Source organism: Olea europaea, chromosome 13 (genome assembly GCF_002742605.1).
Source record: "Olea europaea var. sylvestris chromosome 13, O_europaea_v1, whole genome shotgun sequence".
Lineage (NCBI taxonomy): Eukaryota > Viridiplantae > Streptophyta > Magnoliopsida > Lamiales > Oleaceae > Olea > Olea europaea.
Window position 1 is genome coordinate 27,446,829 of NC_036249.1, and position 21,905 is coordinate 27,468,733.

The 21,905-nt window shown below is 34.1% G+C and overlaps 2 protein-coding genes across 5 annotated transcripts; one reads left to right on the forward strand and one right to left on the reverse strand.

Moving 5' to 3' along the window:
- Nucleotides 1-6,523: 6,523 nt before the first annotated feature.
- LOC111408090 (chromodomain-helicase-DNA-binding protein Mi-2 homolog) lies at nucleotides 6,524-10,768 on the forward strand. 3 transcript variants are annotated; one of them, XM_023037871.1, is made up of 4 exons: nucleotides 6,524-6,619; nucleotides 7,696-9,069; nucleotides 9,170-10,057; nucleotides 10,582-10,768. In XM_023037871.1, the coding sequence occupies exons 2-4, from the start codon at nucleotides 7,708-7,710 to the stop codon at nucleotides 10,630-10,632; spliced, it is 2,301 nt and encodes a 766-aa protein (XP_022893639.1). In that variant the 5' UTR covers nucleotides 6,524-6,619; nucleotides 7,696-7,707; the 3' UTR covers nucleotides 10,633-10,768. The 3 variants fall into 3 exon arrangements, with proteins under 3 accessions (XP_022893639.1, XP_022893640.1, XP_022893642.1); XM_023037872.1 differs by lacking the exon at nucleotides 6,524-6,619 and adding an exon at nucleotides 6,693-6,831; XM_023037874.1 differs by lacking the exon at nucleotides 6,524-6,619 and adding an exon at nucleotides 6,846-6,911.
- Nucleotides 10,769-13,577: 2,809 nt separating this feature from the next.
- On the reverse strand, nucleotides 13,578-21,242 carry LOC111408091 (protein DEHYDRATION-INDUCED 19 homolog 3-like). 2 transcript variants are annotated; one of them, XM_023037876.1, is made up of 6 exons: nucleotides 21,016-21,242; nucleotides 20,414-20,583; nucleotides 19,330-19,407; nucleotides 15,818-16,074; nucleotides 15,675-15,734; nucleotides 13,578-13,937 (listed from the first exon to the last, which is right to left on the reverse strand). In XM_023037876.1, exons 1-5 carry the CDS (start codon nucleotides 21,089-21,091, stop codon nucleotides 15,716-15,718), a joined length of 600 nt encoding a protein of 199 aa, XP_022893644.1. In that variant the 5' UTR covers nucleotides 21,092-21,242; the 3' UTR covers nucleotides 13,578-13,937; nucleotides 15,675-15,715. The 2 variants fall into 2 exon arrangements, with proteins under 2 accessions (XP_022893644.1, XP_022893643.1); XM_023037875.1 differs by lacking the exon at nucleotides 15,675-15,734 and having other exon boundaries at nucleotides 21,016-21,239.
- Nucleotides 21,243-21,905: the final 663 nt, after the last annotated feature.

Below are 21,905 nucleotides of genomic sequence, written 5' to 3' on the forward strand. Positions count from 1 at the left end.
CAATAGTTTTGCTTATCAGTCTAAATTAACTCTCATGTAAGTGTTATTTATGTCATTGTTGGGTTTGACGTAGGTGGTCTCAAGATACTTCGTGGCTAAATGATATTTTTTGTATTCTTCAAAATTGTGTAGATTGGAGAATTTGTTGGGAGTCTATCGCTTTAATCTTGTTTTCCTCCACTAATGTGGTTGGGTTGTAACGCAAAGTCAATATGATGTTGGAAGAGAGATGGACAAACAGAAATACATCGAAATAATACGAAAAGTGTTCTTTCTACAATTGAAGACGTTGAAAATAAATAATCAATCACATCAAATCAAATCTTAAGAAAAAAGCAATTTTTTAAATGTAAAATTTCATTGGTGTTCGGAATTAAAACCATGAGACTTAGTCTAGTCAAACCTCTAATATCAACCAAATAATGGCTATAGGAAGTCTTCTCTGTTATTAACTGGAGGCAATAGGAATAATTTACCAACATACCCACGGTTATAATTCACGCGTGTGAACCACTATTCCCAAGCTAAATATTTGATGTCCATCATTCAGATTGTAGTTTCCGATCTTGTGAATTTCTCATCCAGATTTCAGCTTGATTGGACACAACAGACGACTCATGATCAAAGATTTGATGAAAAATTGGGTGAAAAGAGAAAAATCTGAATTTTTTCCCCTCTCTCCTGAAAAAAAAATTCTAGCCCCCCCCCCCCCCCCCCCTCCTTTTTTCCATATCTTCTTGTATTTAAACTCATTGTTAGGATTAAATTTTTAATGGGCTTTGGGTTATAGTAAAAGATCTCAAATTTGGACTTTCCTCCACATAGAAAGAAATAACCCAACAATTTGCTACGTACTTTAGATTGAGCACTGAGCAATGTCCTTCTGCAGATAAGGAAATTGAGGACATGAATAGAGTTCCTTGTGCCTCAGAAAGAGAGCATTGGAAGGCACTTAGGTGGATCATGAGGTATATTTGAGGCATTTTCAATTTGAGACATGGTCACTGAAATGGACAACTGTTGTTAGTTGACTACACAGATGCAAATATAATAGGAGATGTCAATACCCGTAAGTGTATATCGAGCTATTTCATTACTTTTACAGGTGAGGTTGTAGCTTGGCATTCGAGACTTTAGAAGTGTATTGCCCTTTCTATGATATAGGCATAATATAGTTCAAGAAAACAGATGACTAAAACGTTGTTATAGGTAAAGAAATCTATAAGAGAACTTAGTTTCATTTAGCAGAGGTATGTGTTGAATGATGAGTAGCTGGAACTTGAGAAAGTTCATATTGATCATAATGGTTTTGATATGTCGATGAAGACTAGTACCAAGAAAGAAACTTGAAGGTTGTTGTTCGATCGTCGAGATGATGAATTCCTCCCCATAAAGATAAAATTTTGAGCTTGATAACAGGGCTTCATACTGATGTGTTAATCGTATGTGTTGGTATGTTCTCCCTATTTCGTATTATATTATCGAAACTTTTGTTACCTTGATGAAATATGTGTTGTAGCCTCAAATTTTAGTATGATAAGTCACAAATGGCTTTCGCAATCACCATTGCAAGTTGAAAATTCGAGTATGCTCTGATACCACTTGAAAATTCACCTAGTACGCCTAGATATGCTAGAAAGTTCGGCTAATGTGATATAGTGTCAAATTCAAATTTATGCGTTACCAAGTTTACGTTCTAAGTTACCAATTCGACCTTACGTGAATTAACAGCATCAAGTCACTAATTAATTGTTGTCTAGGTGGTTAAAGATACAAGTCCAGTTAATCCTATGTTGAACTGCCGGTTTGTAATATGTAAAATAAACAAATCAACACAACTCACAGTTTATTGACGTAAAAACCCAATGTGGGAAAAACTTTGGGACCAAGCCAGTGATATCCACTATACCAATTCAACAAGTACAAGTTACCAAACTTTGTACCCCAATCAGACCCGCTATTTCGGTCTCACGATCTACTGTCGTAGATATCTCTAGCCTCCTGCTAAACTTCCTGATCTACCTCCTGCAGCCCAATCTGTTGTCCACTACAGCCTCCTGATCCTTAGCTAATTGTATCATCAAATGAAATTCCAAGAACCACATGTTCTTTTCTGATTCACTGCCCTTGACATCCATATCTCTCAATCCCTAATGAGAGAGTCACTTCTTTATAAGATTAAGGAAGACACGGTGCTTTGGATTCACGAACCTTGATGTTTTCCAAATCCTTAGTTGTCAGATCACAAGACGAAAATATTGAATTCACCAATGAATCTTGACTTGGATATCTTGAAGATGATATGAAAGTGCATTCAATGTTAGCACAATGTAGCAACCTCTCTCTCACGACCTTAGACTTTTTCTATTTATAGTTGGGGGTTAAATGTATCTTGAGTCGTGTAAAAATCTTGAAAAATACGAATTAGGATTTTTCGGATAGTACTGTCGCTCGAGCGATATTCCAGCGAAAAGCGAGCGACACACTTTTGCTCGAGAGAAACAAGGACGAAAAGCGAGTCACGTAGGTTTTGCCTTTTACGCTTGAACGATGGCAGGGCAAGAAGCTAGCGAAAATTCGGCGCCGCATTCTTGATTTGATCCTTAGACTCAAACCCTAGTCCCTATCAAACAACTTACAAAATTGTACCCTAAGTCCTCGACTTTTACAACATTGTTCAATTGAGTTCTTGACTTTTACAAATATAAAATTGAGCCCGTTTTGTCCACAGAATTGTCAATTACACTTTTAGACCTAACACAAGTGTCCATCAGTAACAACCTGAATGAAAAATTGAGACGGAGATGGATTCATCGGTGAATAAAAATTCACTAAAGCTAAAAACTCTTGAAACCATTTCGTTGAAAGGAAATCGATTGTAATCAAATTCTAGACTTCTTTAGGTTCAATTATTAGAATTTTGTATAAATTCAGCTTCTACTAATAATTCTCCCTCTAATTCATGTGTAAATGAATATAGTATTTTTTAGATTCGTTCACAACAAAAAACAAGTTACAAAGAATCTATTAGGTAATAGAAGACGGTTTTATCCTTATTCTTAATTGAACAAAAAAATGAAAAGGATAAAGAATTAAAAATAAAATAAAATCCAGTATGAGTTTGGACGGTTTTTTATTATTTTTTATTTTCTGTTATTTATTTATTTTGTTTAATTAAACATAAAGGTAAAGTTGTTCTTTTAAAATGAGATTTTAATTGGGAAAATGCAATGTTGGTCCCCAACCTATACACGTTGTTGCACTATTTACAATTTTGTTGTTTGGCAGCATGGTCCCCAAGACCCCAACCTATTACTTTATTTGTTATATTGGCCCTCAACTATGAATCTATTAGTAATAGAAGGCGATTTATCTTTATTTTTAATTGAGCAAAAAACTGAAAAAAATAAAAATAAAACAAAAAAAAATCCAGTACAAGGTTGGACGGGCTTTTTATTATTATTTTTATGCTATTTATTTATTTATTTTTTTAATTAAACCATATAAATGTAACGTTGTTCTTTCTTTTCAATAAAAAAAAAAAAAGAGCTATACATGTTGTTGCACTATTTTACGCAATTTTTGTTATTTGGCAGCATGGTCTATTAGTTTATGTGTTGTCAATTCTCAATGATGAGTTCCGTCAAGTTGACCATTAAAAAGTCATTTCTATTAATAGCTCACTTTAAAGTGAAATAAATAAAATAAAAATAGATAGAAAAAATAATCAAATATTCATTTTCTTTTCTTTTTGCACCCTAGTCACAATCCACCAACCTCGGTAGCAAAGGGTCAACTCAATTTTGGCATTGTCTTACAAGTACTTGATTGTCATGTTGGGATTGTGGTCTCAAAAGTTCTAAATTTATAATAAAGTCGTGCTATAGCAACAGGGCAACATGGCCCTGGAAAATAACTTCAATTAAATAGGAGTTAATTTTGTGACGATTGAAAGCTTAGTTCGCCCCTTGATGATTTTCTTTACTTATCCAAATTCTCCTCTAAGATACGAACGAATCTTAGCTAAAATACATCAAACTAAACAAGGTAAGAATAATGTAGGATTAGATAAGATTTATTTGATATAGTAAATAATTAACGTAAGGAAAGTCTTAATATGTTAAATCAATCTTTCCTTACATTAATAAATCACTTTATATTAAGTAAGTCAACTAATATTAATATGTTCAAATATTAGCGACGGAAGCATCAAGATGGAAGGCAATGACACATGATGAGCAGAGCTTGAAAACCTAATACTTGAGATGACATTCGATTCATTAAGTACATGGCAATAACAATTGCAACTGTCCAATAATGTCGAGGTGCACGTGCTACAATCAAAGAGCTCGAGTTGTTCAAGAATATGTCTATTCTTTTATGGATCAACTAAGCTATTTCGAGGATTTTCTTAAAGAGGAACCTCATGTTAATACCATGGAATAAATTCTTTGCTACACCATTTTATTGTGGTGTTTGAGAACAAGTGGTCTTATGATAGAGACCATGTGCTTGAAAGTATTTTATTCATTCATTATTGTCATATTCCCTTCCATTATTTGATCCAAAAATTTGAAGTTTAGTAAAGAATTGTGTCTTTATCATATTATGTACATATCTCGAAAAAATTTCAAGCATATCATGCTTGTTTTTCATCAAATAAAGTCAACTCATACCAGTGCAATCATCTACAAAAGTCAAATCATCTAATACCCAAAGAATTTAAAATGGGAGCAAGGCCCCAAACATCGAAATGAGTTAATGTAAATGGGGTCTCACATTTTTTCAAACTTAATTGGTAAGGTACACGATGAATCTTGGCTAGAATGCAAGTTTCACACCAAAAATATGACTAGTTTAACTTGGAAACAAATGCTAAGATGGATACCCCTGCCGAAAATGCCAAAACCTAAGTATCACTCTTTGTGACTTGAAACACATCTCATCGGGATCGTCTAGCCCATCCAAGAATGTATAAACTCTATCCCCCTATATAATAGAGTTACACTTCTATATGTCAGTTTCACATTTCATCGGATTTCCGCAACAAAAATCAATTTCTTTCCATAGTTCTTGAAGATTGTTGTAATAATTTCGATAGATCCTTTGTGTTGTTCGAGCCTTATCACTTTCCTCTCGAGATCATAAAACTTGTGAAGTGTTGATGCCATCAAAATATGCAGTTACTAATCAATATCAGGTCCATAAAAATTAATCAGTCATCCCTTCACTATTGCATTTTCAGTTCTCCATTTTTTCTTTAAAAAAAATAAAAAAATAAAAAATTATCTCTTTGGGTTGTGAAAGATCTTTTATACATTCAAAGTTGTCTTTGCCTAGCAATAGATTCATGAATCCGTGGGGAATAGTTGTTTGGTTCAACATTTGTCTTATTTTGGATGTTAGGATGCTCTATTAAGTTAAATTTTATTTAATTTAACTTACCAATCAAACATTCTCTTCTAATCTTCCTTTGTATTCACGGGTTTGGTTAAGCTTATAAATGTAATTATGTTTCTATAGTTAAAAATAAGTATATTTTCTTAAAAATTAAATTTTTTGCTAATTAAAATTAAAAGTAAAATAAATAGTTATTTGAATGTAACATTTAAATAAATAACTATTTTACTTACTTACAAAGTAACTTAATTTACTTATGGTGAACTAAGCATTCTCTTAGAGCCATAGAAAACTTTATTTAATTTTATTTTTAGACATTATTATATATTGGAGGTCCAAATGCTAAAATCGAGTCTAATTTTTTATTTATTTTTGAATTGTCAAGTATATAGGAATGACAAAAATATTACATTGCCCTAACTATAAAAAGGCGGAAATTGTTATCTCATTAGGTATCGAGCGGGCACAATGATCTCCGTCTTAAATTTCTTAATCTCAACAATTAAGCCACTTCTTGATAGGAATTAAAATTAAAATTTTAATTTTAGTGAAAGTTAACTATCAATTTTAATCTTATATTTCATGTGATTCACAACTTTTCAACCACACATTTTATCAATTTTTATTAAAATCTACGAAAAATTTAATTTTAATTCACACCAAATTTTACTTTCATACTTTGAGATGCGATAAAAATATTTTTAGCACTTTTTATTTATTTACTTTCAAACAATTGTTGAAAAAATAAATTGTTTTACGTTATTTCAACGAATTTTTGGACATAAAATTGTTATCAAATATAAAATGTATTAACTAATGAAAATTTTGACAATAAGAATGATGCAGCAGATCGTTAGGGACATAAGTGCTATAATGAGCAAAGATTAAAAACCTCAAGGGTGTATTTGATTGCAAGCGTAAAATTTAAATGGAAAGAAAATAAATTTTGTGTAATTAAATTATCTAAAACTTATTTATATAGAAATTATCAATTAAATATATTTAATTGATTTAATTTTCAATATATAAAATATTATACTTGTTCATTTTTTATTGATTGATATATATAATAGGAAAATTTGCTAGATATAAGAGGAAAATTTTAAATTCCATTGCTGCCACAATTTAACTTTTACCTCCATAAAAGGATAATTCAACGTCTCTCTATCTAGAGAGAGAAATCAGCGAATTGCGTAATTGGATTTTGCTCCTCTCGCTGGTACCAAACCTCAACCCCTCTCTCTTTCTCTATTTCCAACTCCAATATTTTGCTGAAATCGTGATTTTTCAAAATTAATGTTATTTTTATTTCTGAGTTGAAATTGAAATCTGTATTTTAATCAATTAACGGTTTTTGTTGTTTTTCCACTTATTCTGATGTTTTATTTGATGGGCTTGGTGTCTTGATTTGATTTTGAAGAATTATTGAAGGCGAGGACTGCTGTAGTAAATTTTCGATCTAGGGTTGTCTTGTGCTTTTTTCATTTCTCTGATAAATCAGATTGACTAACGTAAGTTAAGGGATATTTATTTTTAGAAGGATCTGGTGGATTAACATTTCGGGAGCATTTTTTTTTTCAATTAGCAAATTTGGTTGACTTAATAGGGAAATGAAAAAATTTAGCAATAAAAGGACAAGATTAAGAAATTCTCTTAAGTTAATATTCTAGGAAAAACTCTCCCCGGGGTAAATAATATAAATCAATATTCTCATATTTTACCTCCTATGACAAATCTGGCCTTTTCGTTTCTGTGATAAATCAGATTGACTATTTTTAGTTAAGGGTTTTTTTTTCCCCTTTATTCATTTATTTATTGGTTTCTAAAATGAATCTTGTTGATGAACATTCCGGGAGCGTAATATACTTAATTTGGATTTATTTTGTATTTTGATTGGCATATTTGATTGAGCTCAAATCTGGAAATGAAAGATTTCGGGATTCTGGTTTTATGTTGTTCACCTGGGATGAGATTCTCATAGAATATAAGTTGTGAGAATTTTTTAGTCTTGTCCTTTATTGTAATTAACAATTGCTGCATTTATGATGCAAAATTTACTAGGTTTAACTTGATTTAGCAGTCAATTAATTATCTTTACAACAAGGCTTAAAAGAAATGGAGAAACTGTTCAGAATCCTGTCATTTATGTAAAAATCTTATCAGGAGAAAAAAATAAATTTGTTGATTCTGAATTTTTTGGCTTTGAATTTCTATTAAATTTTATATCATGCATTATATTGGAAGATGTGGACTGTTAAATGATTCAATTTTATATCTTTTCTTTTGATTTTATAGGTGTGGGAGCAGATGGCAAGAAGAGGCAATCTTGGATACAAACGTAATACCAGATGCAGGGATCAGTTGGATGGCAAAGGTTCAGATGACTCAGACGAAGATTACAAGGTAGGTGAAGATGACGATTTCAATGAAACAGAGGATGAATATTGTTCTTCTCTAGCTGAGGATGAGTCAGAAGAGAGTCTAGGTGAATTCGAGGAGGAAGAAGAGGACGAATGGATAGAAAAGAAGGTCAAGCACTCTCGAAGGCCTAGAGGTCGAAAGGGTTCTTCAGGGAAAAAGATAAATGGGGCTGTGAAGCCAAAAAGGAAAAAGGTGGTGGTATATAGTGAAGAAGAAGAGGATGATGATTCAGATGATAATTTTGCTAGTACAAAAGGAAGAAAGAGAAGGAGGGTGTCATATAAAGAAGAGGAAGAGGAAGAGGAAGAGGATGAAATTGAGGTTTCATATAGAGAAGCAGACAACGATCCAAGGCCTAGAAAGAAAACCATGGTTTCTTACAAAGAAGATAATGACGATTTTGATGATGAGATGCCCAGAAAGAAAACAAAGTTCTCAAATGGAGAAAAAAAGGAAGATATTGAGTATGATTATTCCGATGATGATGATGATGATGATGATGATGAGGAATTTCTACCAGATGAGATTGATGGTATAGATGATGAAGAAGAGTTACCTGTTACTATGAAGACTAAGATGGGTAGGGTGAGTATGGAAGAGAAAGGCATTCTCAAAGGACGAAGGAAGGGTAGGAATGCTAAATTTATGAAGAAGACCAAAAGGAAGAAATCAGTAAAGAAACAAGTTTCAGTGAGAAAAGTAAGATCTGACCATGGTAAAGATTTCAGAGATGATAACCAGATTGTGCAAAAAAACAAGATCACTGAATGGGGAAGGTCAAGGAGGGGGAAGTCAACTTCAAATTCTGATTCCGATTTTGTGAGTTCGGGATCATCTGACCATGAATACACTATCTCTGAGGAAGAGAGAGAACAGATTAGAGAAGCTAGTGAATTTTGTAGACGTTTGAGGTGTTCAAATTCGAAAACTATAGAAGAGAAACTCATTCTGCCTCCACAACGAAAACGTGCAGTAAGGAAGGGTAAAGGGAAGGTAGAAGGTGTAGAAGTTGAAGCAGGGAAGCAGGTTTGTGGGATTTGTCTGTCTGAAGAAGGGAAGAGAACAGTCAGGGGAACATTGAACTGTTGCAGTCATTATTTCTGTTTTTCTTGCATCATGGAGTGGTCAAAGGTGGAATCTAGTTGTCCCCTCTGCAAGCAAAGGTTTTCCACTATCAGTAGGACAGCACGAGCAGATGCAGGGCTTGGTTTGAGGACTCAGGTGATTACAGTTCCAGAACGTGATCAGGTATTTTATTGAACAAGTCCATTTTTAGTTTTTGGAAGCAAAAGGATGTCCTTATTTATGATTATTTGAATTACCTGTATCCCACTATCGTTATGTGCAGGTTTATCAACCATCCGAGGAAGAGCGCAGGGGATATCATGATCCCTATGAGAATGTGCTATGTATCGAGTGTCAACAAGGTGGAGATGATGCACTTATGTTACTTTGCGATCTCTGTGATTCACCAGCGCACGCTTATTGTGTTGGTCTTGGACATGAAGTGCCTGAAGGTAATTGGTATTGTGATGGATGTAGGCCAACTGCTCTTGCTTCATCTGGTGCACAAGGTTTGAATCCTAGCGTTGATCATGGAGCAAGTAACAACTTGTCCATAGGATCATCCCCTGTTGCCAGTTTGAGGGAAACTTTTGACCTCAATGAGTTGTATGTACCTGATACCCCATTACCTCAAGGAACTGAGCATTCTGTGTCTTCGAGACTTTCAGTTGGGAATTTTCAAGCTGCTTCTACAGCTACGGGAACTGGGGCAGCTACAGTATTTGAAAGGCGTAGAATACAGCGTCAGATATACCAACTTCTTAATTACAGAAGTAGACAATCTGACAGAACTGATGGGATGGCCACAGTTTCAGGAAATAGTCTTTTTGGTACTCAAGTTGGAGGTAGGGAATTAGTACCTGGATATACAGTTACTCCCACGAGGATGGCGCCACAAAATATATATCTTCAGCAAAGCTTACTAGAAAATACAGCACTTCCCTTGCACCCTAGGGAAGTTTTTTCTCCAAGATTCAGTAGTTTGAGGGAGCAATCACTTCACAGTCAAGCTTCTACATCTGCGGATTATTCTTTTGGGGGAATGTCACACGGTGAATTTATTGGAATCAGTGATAGGGTTGGATTAGGACAGGGTCATCAGCAACTCCATCCTTGCAGTAGCAGATCAGACATCAGTACTGATGTTGGTATTTCAAACCCATTTAGAGAGGTGAGCAATTCTCTCATAGAAAAGGTATAAGACTATAAGTGCAACCAATGGTTAGAAAATACACAAAAGCTAGTGAATTTGGAATTGGGCATTTGATGTCTGAATTTTAGTCATAAATAGCACATGGCTTTTCAAATTTTCGGAAAATGTCATGCAACTATAAGAAGCAGTGATGTAGATTATCATCACTCTTCTTGTCCTAAAACTCAAATGGCAAATGCTTTTCAGAAATTGGTAACTGGATTTTTGCTGTGTGGATTTGATTGAAACATTATTTTGGATTGTACATGTTGGAAGCTTAGAATAGGGATGCATTTTCATGTTGCTTTACCACTGCTGGGTTATTACAATTTAGTTTATTTCAAGCAATAGTGCAATGTTTTTGTATGCTTCATCAGTTTGGTCAGATGCCTTCAAATGGACTTTTTGGAATAAAAAATCACTAAATTTTCCTCTAAATGCAGTATTGAGGTTCATTTATTTTACTTTTTCTTGACTAGGACTTGTTCTTTATATTGATGCAGGCTACAACACCTTCAAGGACATTGCAAGGATCTTTACGCACACCATTTTAGCTGACACGATCTGTAACCACTTCGAGAGAGTTGCTTGTGGACAAATATGTGTCCAATGAGAGGTCAATACCCTGTCTTATTTCCATATGTTAGAAATAATGAACAACCGAATTCCCTCTTATCCAAGAATTATGCTCTTGTTCTATATATATATAGGTCGTTATAGAGTTCTTTGTTGATTAAAATCTACATTCAATTGAGATGCTTCCTCCTGGAAATGTTGGCTTTGGGTTCATCCCCACTCTCTGCCTAAACTGCACCAATTTTTTTCATTTTTTATTTGGGTCCGAAGGATATTGTCTTCTTTAAGTTGTTAATATGGGGTGTGTGTTGTTGGGAAAGCTTGACCTTGAGGGTGTAGGGTAGAAATCGAAGTCCTTCAAGAGTCGATAGGTTGGATTTGGCTCGTATTGCTTGAGTTTAGGCCTTCAATATTCTCTCTCTTCCTCCTAGTGTCTTTGACCACACGCTACTACTCGGTAGACTCCTAAGCTGCTACCCGGAAGTTTTATATGCTCTCAAGCTCACTATTACAGGGGGGAGAGGGTGATGTAGAGGGATATAGAGGACTAGGGATGGGCGTGACGGTGGGAGGTTGTGGTGGAGGTGATTTTTTAATAATATCTAGAAGATATTTGATTTATAAAGAAGTAATAAAAAAAATTGAGAAATAGAACATTCGATTTAATTCGTTCTCAATAGCCATTAAATGAGCATCTTATGGCGTTCCTTTTGTCGACGGATGCTTCTATTACACTTTTAATTTGACCATTCAAGAAGACTTTTGAAAAGTTATGCTATAAATGTAACAGTATAATTTAATAGTTAAAAATAATGTTTTATCACAAAAGCTTTTAGATTAACCAAAATATATATTAACATGTTTGTAATGTACATAATTTAGGTAATAACTATAAAATATTAATTTTGTGACATTAATACTGCGGGCATGACTGCACACACACAACACAGGTGGGTTCGATTTTAAATTCAGGTGGGACGCACCTCGAGATGTGAGGGTGCAGTCGTCCGTTTTGTCAACTAAGCGGGTTGTTTGGCAAAATCCCGTTGGTAATATTAGTGGTTCCTTCTGAGACATTCTGTATTTTCTACATAAAGCAGCCCAGAATATTCCCTGCATTCTGCATTTATTCGGTTTGGTGTTGAAGATGATTGTTGTATTTCGAAGAACGACTGGAACAGCCGACAAATTAACGTGTTAAATTCAATTCTTGCTTAAATTAAAAGAATTCTTGTCTGCAACCAACACGTGGATTTATATTATTATATATTTAATTAAGTTGAATTTCTTATGTCATTTTCTTTTTTTAGTATATCAGACATGTAAATAATTATTATCTTAGCCAACATTGCCTTTCATGGTCCATTCAATGAATTATTTACAATGATGCTTGTAAGAACAAATTCCTTCATTTCTAATTGAACAAGGCAACATAGGGAACTTGGTGCTGGTTGACCCCAAAATTGTAATCAATAAATGCCATTCACTTAGGATTTTCTCCTAAATTCCTCAACGAGGAGCAAGAGGAACTGACCATTTAGAATGGAGATATTTGAATTTGCCTGATCATTTAGTAAAAAGAGCAGGTGATAGTTATTTAATGGTGGATTTTTAGCTCCTGTTTGGCCTCTATTAAATTGAAATTTTTCATCTCTTTTTATCAATCATACATTCTTCAATAAAAATAATATTATGCGTAATTGTAAAAAAAAATTCATTTCTTTTTAACCACACATTCTTCAATAAATTACTATTCCTTTAATTACAAATTGAAAAAATGGAGCTCAAACAAGAGCTTAAACAATTTTGTTATGTATTCACATTTTATTTATTAGCTTACATGTCTGTATACATTGATTTCAAAGTCACGCTTTAAATACTTAATCACGTGTACTTCAACAATTGTTTTTGCCAACGTGGAATTTACGGGGATGGTTCGCCTGTCTTGCCTGCGAACTTTTTTATGCCTAAAGCTTGTACTGACCTCGTATGCATTCAAGCTTCACACACAAGGGTTATGAGCTCGCATGTTCATTCATCTACATCTTATTCAATATCGCTATTTCACTATTTTTTTTTGTTCCTTTTTTTCTTTGTTATCTCAATCTTCGGCGCACAGATTCCCTCTACCGGGAGCAAATGTAGTCTAAAGACCAAGCCTATATTTGGCCCGTGTTTATACACCACACCATCCAATGCTTGATCTTACCAATCTCATTTTATATACTAGAATCCTATGCTCCCCTCAAAGATATCCTCTCTTTCATCTATGGGACAGTAGATCCTGGCCCTCCCATTTGAAAGAGGAAGGGAATCCCCACATCTCGGTTTGGAGATTCAAGTCGATATGATAACCCAGATGCGAGGAACTTTTATCGCTCTCAAGGTTCAAGAAGTAATTTTTTATTTATACATTTTTAGGGATCCACAAGTACTAAACACTTCCTAAAATTGTCAGCTAACTCGTTCAAGCATGCAAGCAAGACCCCAACTACTCTCACTGCATGGAGAGCCAAAGGATACTCTCAATATTCCACAGCCCAAATCCAACGCCAACGCCTATATATTAAGCAGCAATTACCATCCCATCCAATAGTGTAACTGAACTTTAGTAAAATTTCTTGTTCATCACTTAAACTTTATAGGGTTCCAAGTTGGTCATTGAACTCGAAATTTTGTTAAAATTTGATAATTTCCATTAACCCTACTGAGAAAAGTTGGTATATCAGCCTAATTGGCAAACAACTAGATTGCCACATCACCTTTTCGGTTAGACAAACTAACCGCAGTGGATGAAATGGCCACAAATGTACCGAAAATTTAGTTCAGTGACCTAAATGAAATCCCGCTATAAGCTGAGCTAAACACGCGAACCAAACAGTAATTTGTTCGTATGGGTACAAATATGCACAACTAGCAACCCTGACCAGAACAAGATCATCACACACACAGATTATGGAAGAGTGAACTCATTATCTTTAGTCAAAACACGAACATAAACCAAAATGGGATAAACGCGTCCATTTCTATCTACTACTGATTGTAGACACGAACATCGATTACATTTTATTATTACACTTTCACACGAACTTATACAGTACCGATAAAAAACCTGTCACAGAGGTTGTACCGGCAAACTTATGGTTCCAAACCTAGCAGCCCTGTTGAACCTCATATGTTACCATGATCAAGAATTGTGGACAACAGCATACCTTGAACAAATGTGCATCTCTGTGACTTCTCCTCTTGATCTTTGATAGACATGGGAGCTTCTCGGACCTTTCTGCAAATAGAATCCAATAATAGAGTTAAACATCCCGACAAACATGAAAAAAATCGACTGCATAATGACCAAGCATAGGAACATCACAAGAATGTGGATTAAAATGCTGTTTTTTCCTTTCTTGTCTTGTAATTACTGATAAGAGAATTACAGTACGAATACAAAGTGGTTCAACCATTTGCAATGGCTAGAAACAAACTTCCCTAGTAAAAACTCAGAGAGATTATCACTTAGCAGAAGCTACATGATTCCCCATGATTTGTACACGTTTATATATAATCAATAAAAGAATAATAATATCGTTACAAGATATGAACGTCTCTAAATAGTATCATACAAAATGAGAGGAATAAGGAGGAAGGGACCAACTTAAACATTTTAATGCGCACAAAAAGGCAAGATGCACGAAGTTAAAGGCACAAAAACATCAATTAACATTCTAAAGGGAGTAAATACTTACGAAAATCATTCACTGATCTTCAAAATGACTACCGTTATCACATATTTTTGTCTCATTTCCCATAAACATTGACAAATATCATCATACAGATTAAAACCCAAAAGAAGATAAACATAAGAAGCCTTTAAAGACGATTTTAGATAAATAATAAATACAGCAACTTGATTCAAGCATATAAAGTGCATCTTTAGGTCAATATCTCCATCAAATCGATATGTGTCATATTCCACAAATTTAAAAAAATAAAAATAAAAAAATGAATGTTCTCGAAATGTACGTGACTAATTCAAAGACAATTACCAATATGCACAATAAAAAGATTCTGTCAAATGCAAAGCTTTTTGTTATGAAGAATAACATGAATTCATACAAAAAACTAGCCTTTATTGCGCACCTTACTACTACAATGCAAAAATTTAGCACATTTACTTGGAGAAAACGTGGTAATCTTTCAGATTCAAATTATAACCGTTCAGATAATAGAAAAGATTGACAGCACTCTTACAAATCTATCCATTTGTACTTTCAGTTTTGGACATTGAAATAATGCAACTAAAGAAGGTTATTATTGGAAATACAACTATGATGGGGCTCCGCGGTTTGGGCAATACTAAAATCCTATAGAACGAGCTTGTTCAATATTTCCCACAAAGGAGTAAGGACATGTACGTCACAAATCTATAATTGTAACATATGCATTCAAATGTGTGCGCACTAAAGTTGCAAGAAATTAAGAAGCATGTTTTAAAATTACATAAATATGATCATGACAATCATAATTCAATTCATCATTAACGAGAAGCATGATATTTCTTCGAGCCAATAGCTTGCCATTTCAATGGCATACAATGCCGATGTGTAAGGCATCCCTGTATTTCAAATGTAATTGACAATATAGTAGTTGACACAAACATTCAAAGTGGATGAGTTTCACATGCTAAAGAGGCATCATGTTGAAACCCTAATATTTACAATGGCTGTTCAATATGGAGCAATTCTCTTGTCAATTAGCTTCAGAATTAGAGAAACATTACTTGCGTTGGCAACAGATTGGCTGACGGTCAAAACTATGGCCAGATGAGTTCTCTCCATTATATGGAGCAGAAAACCCAACAGCATATAATCACCAAGTATATGCAAAAACTTAAAAACGTATTAGCTGGTAATCAATTTTACCATTTCTAAACTTTTTTCCTCGAAAAACATTGTAAAGAAAAACACTTGAAATTTGGTAGACAGATGAAATTTGAACATCAAGAAAAAGGAAGAATCTTGACATTTCTAATTGATTCTTATCACTCCCCACTTCTATTTATGCCTAACTTTGCAGTAAGATCCTGGCACAAGTAACCAAATCCTCAGATATAGAAATAGTAGCCAAACAGAACAACAAAAGTGAAATAAGAAAGCAATTTATTACCTTTCTAAAACATTTCTGGCAGAGCTATTCTTCGCTGGATTTGGCTCTGACGAAGAGTGTGATTGAACACTTACGAAATCATCACCCACTGGCAAGAAAAATGATGACAACAATGTGTCTGGAGCTGCATTGCCTGAAGATACTTTACGGGAAGACCCTCCAAAAAGAGACTGCAAATTTCCTTCTCTTAGTTCCCTCCTCAACAAGGATAGTGTTGAATGTGAACCAGCTTTAAGTGATTTTCTCTTGCGCTGCATGTAATATCTGGTCAAGGATCTCAAGGCAAATGGAGTTCTCACACCGATTCCTCAGTGAGATGCACATGTAGCAACACTTTTTCCAATAAATATCAAACAAAAATATTTGGGAGCAAAACAAGTTGATCTTCACATGGTTAACATACTTTAGTTTTCAAAAAGTCCAGTCCAAATATCTTTTGGAGTAAAAATGAATAGAAAAAAATACATGCGACAAAAAGAAAAGAAGTATTCAAAGCCTCTAAATTACAAATCTATTGTTTGAAAACAGTGCTTAGTCTGAAGCTTCAATACAAAGGGAGGAAATATTTTTAAAAGACCTTTTTTCTGAAGGCCAAGACGAAAACGGCAGCCTTTTTTTGAGTTTTTCGTCATAGCCTTCTTCTCACTTAACGTTTCACAAAACGTCCACTTGACCCTCATTTAAAAATAGACTTCGAGTCAAAGTGTTGTTTTTTATTTTTCACCGGGCCCAGTGTATGGTCTACTCGACCATCAATCTAGTTGAGGCCAACTTTATGCAACACATATTATTTTCTCTCCCTCTTCTCTACCCTTCACATTTATACACAGGAAAAAACAATAGTTCAACTCCATAAATCTATTTCTTACATTCACTCCCTTCCAAAATCGTCCTAGTTACCATTACTCATGAAGTATATGTTTCGGATATGGGCTCAAAATGAAGGACTAAGAAATTCTTCATCTTTAAACACAGGAACAATTTTGAATTATTAAATTGACTGTAAAGGAAAATGCAATCAGTTGACTTTCTTGAATGCCAGATGACAAAGGTAGTGAATATGTTGATTGATAAAATTATGGAACTACGAAACCAATTAACTAATCAAATGCAAGTGTACAAGTTAAATAAGATTTAAAATAGAGTTTAATTTAAATTATGAATGTTTAGATTAGATAAAATTAGCTTCAATATTTTGATAAACTTGTAGTTTATAAGAAGTTCTTCAATTCTAAATAAGTCACTCTATAAATAGAGAGCTTGTTTAATGTACTATTCAAACCCCTTGATCATAATACTTCTTTGCACTCAATTCTTATCTTCTTGTTCGTTGTCAAATTAACACACTTTTGCATCAATTATGTTTGTCACTATTTGGACATGCAATGTACATATGTTCATAAGTCTAAATATACGAAATTTGTCACGTGTGACCCTCCTTGCTATAAACCGCTCATATATCGACCTCAAGTGAGGCTTTCATTAAACACATCAGAGCATACGCTGTAAAATGCCATATGAGAGGCTTGCGCTTCAGTTTCATGAGGTTTATGCCTCAAAGCTACACTAGAAGTTGACTAAGGTGTTCATCCATTGTCTTGCCTTTTCTAGGCACTTTATTACTAACCTTAGCTCATATTTTGGGCTTTCATTTTTTCAAAACCTAGAATCTTTCAAGTTTTATTTTTTATTTTTTTTCTTGCCCATACATGAAATGGAAAGAGAATACATCTTTTTGAACTAATTGAAGAATATAATTACAGTTCTGTCTTCTAAAATATAAAGTGGAGAATGATCACAAAGAAAGAGGAAAAAGGAAGTGATGAGAAGGATGATAGGGGAATCCAATATGTTGATGACTGCCTTATATATCTTATTAGTATCATGATTGGCGTTATTTCTACCTCTAGTAGTAAATTACATTTTAGTTACGTGATTATTAATTTGAGAACTTATTTTATATTTGTTTGCAAGATTGACTTTAAATTTTATTCATTATTTGACTATGGATTTTTGTAAGATGGTTTATGATTTATTATGAGCATATTTTTGTATGTTTATATTTTATGAACAATCTTATCGATTTGTTTCAAAGCTTATGCCTCACCTCCCAGAGTTAAAACACCTTTGTATCCAAATAAGCCTTTTCAAATATTTCATATCCACGTTTTTGTCTTCAACGAAGCAAATATATTTTTAAAAGGACAATATTGAAGGAATATCATTGAGGACATCGTATGGAAATGACGTCCTAAAGAATGTCCCAACGATCTTATTTTGTTTCATTTTCATGGACCAGATTCTTACTTCTTAAATTCTTTTCCTAGTTCTAGGCAACCTGGTTAAGGCCTTTGAGAATTTATAAAGGACACAAGAAAAGAGGCTAAAACAGGGTTGTGTGCAGAGTGAAAGATAAGGAAAGAAAAACTTATGTGTTTTAAACTATTTCTACAATTTCTTCTCTTTAAAAATGTGCCACTTGTGCATTCTAGGTAATGTTGTAGTGGGAATGCAGAATAAATGTGTGCTAACTAAACCACAGTTCTGTGTGAATTTAATCTTGTTCAGTTAATGAGGATTGCTCACTTACTGAGGATTTGCTAACTACTGGGGCGCATACTTCAAGTTGGCAAGCATCAGAGCCTGAAACATACAAGCCCAGCACAGAGAAGTGGTGGATAATAAGATAGATAGAAGTTTTTATTTGAGTTCAAGAATAGAGGATCTGTTCAAAATGAAGGATAGGTGTGAAGATCAAGTTAGGAGTACCTGATTCAAATAGAAATATATCGACATAAAACATGGAGTTTGTTATCCAGTAATCTCATTTCAGTTTGATTTAGATTTAGACTGAGGTCTAGTGGTTTGTAATTCCAAACAATTGATAATGATTTGTGCATGCTTACTAAATTGAATGTCAGAACGTCAGCAGTTTCTCTCTTTGGCTTTTCCATGTAAAATATAGTTGCCTTTACTTATTTATTTATTACATTAGTTTGAATGTACCTACATAATCTGTCAGCGCTAGTATTCTTACATTGATTAAGAACATAAGGTGTTTAACGGTAAATGGGCATCAAACCAACATATTGATGAGAACTGAAAAAGAAATTATACAAAACAATGTCCGAACATAAATCTGTAGGAGAATACTATTTGAACAGAAACCCATCAAATCAGCGAACTTAAAATTGTTGTGTCAGTCATGCACTTGTTTGAGTTAATGTGCCAACAGCCTCAAAATGTATGTCACAAAATTCAAATGATACATGGCACATTTCAAAAAAATTTAACAATATTGAAAACTCAGTAAGTTTGAACTAAACAACATATCCCCCCCCCCCCCCCCCCTTCCTCCTGCAAGAAACGTATATCTTAAAGGTATTCTAGCGTTGCAATGTAATATGCCAACCAGGACTTGTTAATATGCTCACAGAATAGCCATGTTTCAGCAAGAAGGAATTCAAGAAAATGCACAACATAGGAAGAAGTGTGACTGAAAGAAAGGATATCTTGAAAGTATTCCCATGTTGCAATGTAATATGTGCAACCATATCAACACCAACCCTCATTGCACAAATTGGACACACCTGCAAGAGTCAAGGAGAAGACCTCTGTTAGCAACAACACTTTGAAATGACACAGACTAATTTGTTTACTCGTTATGATTTGTGCAAATGAAAATATACTAACATCCTGTTCTTAACAGAAGCAAAGATGTTCCATGTCAGATTACCTAGAACACCAACCCTCACAGTGGCACCAATGGAATAACAGCACATGATATTAAGGAAATAAAAAGGCATATCCTTAGTCTTTTTTTATTTTAGTTAGTCAACTGATATTGACTTTTCTTTGCCATCTGATGCTGACGGTTTAGGCTGCTTGATTTGGATGGTTAATTTCTTCTAGTCCCCTACCCAACCTTTTACTTGATGATGTTCTTTGGCTGCTGGATTTGGATAGTTGCCGAAGTAAATACAAATATTTTATTCTGCAATTACTTTAGTATTGACTTTGCTAAACTTATGGGCAACTTTATAGCAGCTAAAATATAAAATGGAAATCGATGAAAAGTCAAAATTCTAGTGAATATACTGTGCCCACAAAGTGGTTTCTTATTTCCATATAATTTTTGCTTCACTTCAATGAAGTATGCATCTTAACGTTCTTTTCCCATTCGGGAAATGTTAAACCTATAAAAGCAATATAATCCAATCCATTCGTGACCCTATTCTTCATGCATCCATAATTTTCATCAACCATTGAAATCAAACCTAAAAACTAACCATATGAATTGACATATTCCTAAATCCTAACCTCCCTCCAAGCAGAGGAGAGGGAGGGAAACATCCTACATCTTACCATAAGTAAAAATCTTAATTCGACACTCTTTATCACGTAACAATTTTTAAACAAATCATTTTCAACCTTCTCGAAACATGTAAAACACGTAAAATATAAACTATTGGTATTTCTCAAACTTGCTTCTCAAATTTGAATCACATGGCATTAAAATTTATCATGTTCCAAACCCTTTGATCCATACAAAATGTCCGGCAATCATAAAAAGAATCAAAAGCAAAGGAATTGTACCCCATTCTTTGCTTCAGCAGGATGCTCGTCATCTATATGGCAACAGAGTCCCACAATATCAAAATATTCCGAACAAAACGGGCATGGATACTCCTCCCTTACATCACCATCCATGTCCATTTCCTCGAATCCCATCAACATTTCTGCATTGAGACCCTCCCACTTTATCCCTGCCAGAGCATCCCGCACAAAGAACCCATTAGAACCCAATCTTTAATTTAACATACACATTTATTAAAGTTCACAAATCCAGATAATTAGCCAATCTTTGATGGATATGTTCAATCATTTTGTGGACCTAACAAACCCTACTTAAAAATTTGATCTTCGAAAGACCTCATAAAGATTCAATATTAGAGACTGCTTATATTTAATTATGGTATCAATAAACCCACAAAAAATTCCATGTCTATAGTAGAAGTTCTTGTTAATTTAACATAACCCTCAAAAAATTCAAATCTTCAATTTGATTCCACAATACCTGGCCAAAAGATCCGTAAAAATGCAATCTTTCAGGTAAATAAACATTTATTGGTCAAATGGAAGAAACCTCAGATGAAAACTAAACGTTCGAAAACAAAAAAACTGGGGGTTCTGTATACCAGATCGAGATTGAAGGACGGATTGACAGCGCCTAGAGGCAGAAGAAAGACGAGCAGCCCAGGAATCAGCATCCATGGCTTTTCTGTATTTAAATTGACACTTCTCTCTTTTGAAAAAAAGGCACTGATTAATTTAAGTGAATGAAGGGTGTCTTTTATTTATGTTGTAGTATAAGATTCGTGAATTTGTGACGGGGAGTCAAAGGGTCTCTGCAGGGTGAAGAAAATCCACCAAGAGGAAGGAGAAGAGCCGTTCCTCATCATTTTATATTAGGATAATTGCAGTAGCGGTCCCTAACCTTTTCATTTTCAACAGACTTTACTCTAATCTTTATTTTGTACTAGCGAAGATCCCTAATCTTTATTTTGTACCAGCGAAGATCCCTAACCTTTCATAAATATGCACTTGAGATCCATCTAAACGAAAATCGTCCAAAATACCGTCACTTGAATGAAAAATTAAGGAATTAACATCCAATAAAATCGTCTAAAACACCGTCCGCTTCTAATAATATTGTCGCGATAGTAGATGGTTCAAGGAATTTTTCCAGTGAACTAATCGTGTTTTGAAATGTTTCCATCCAAATTGACCTCAGGTGCATATCTATGAAAGGTTAGGGACTTTCGTTGGCGCAAAATGAAGGTTAGAGTAAAGTCTGTAAAAAAATGAAAAGGTTAGAGATCGCTACTGCAATTTTTCCTTTTTATTTTTTTTTTTAATTGACAATCGTTTTTTCTTTTTCTTTTTCTTTTTTTTTTCCATTTTTAGTGGCTTTAATAAAGCAAATTCTGCATTTTAAAGATTTGGAGAGAAAATTGGCCCAAATAATTCCAAATATTTGACCATCTTGTATTTTTTAACCAAACTTCCAAATTTTGGTGTAAACGGT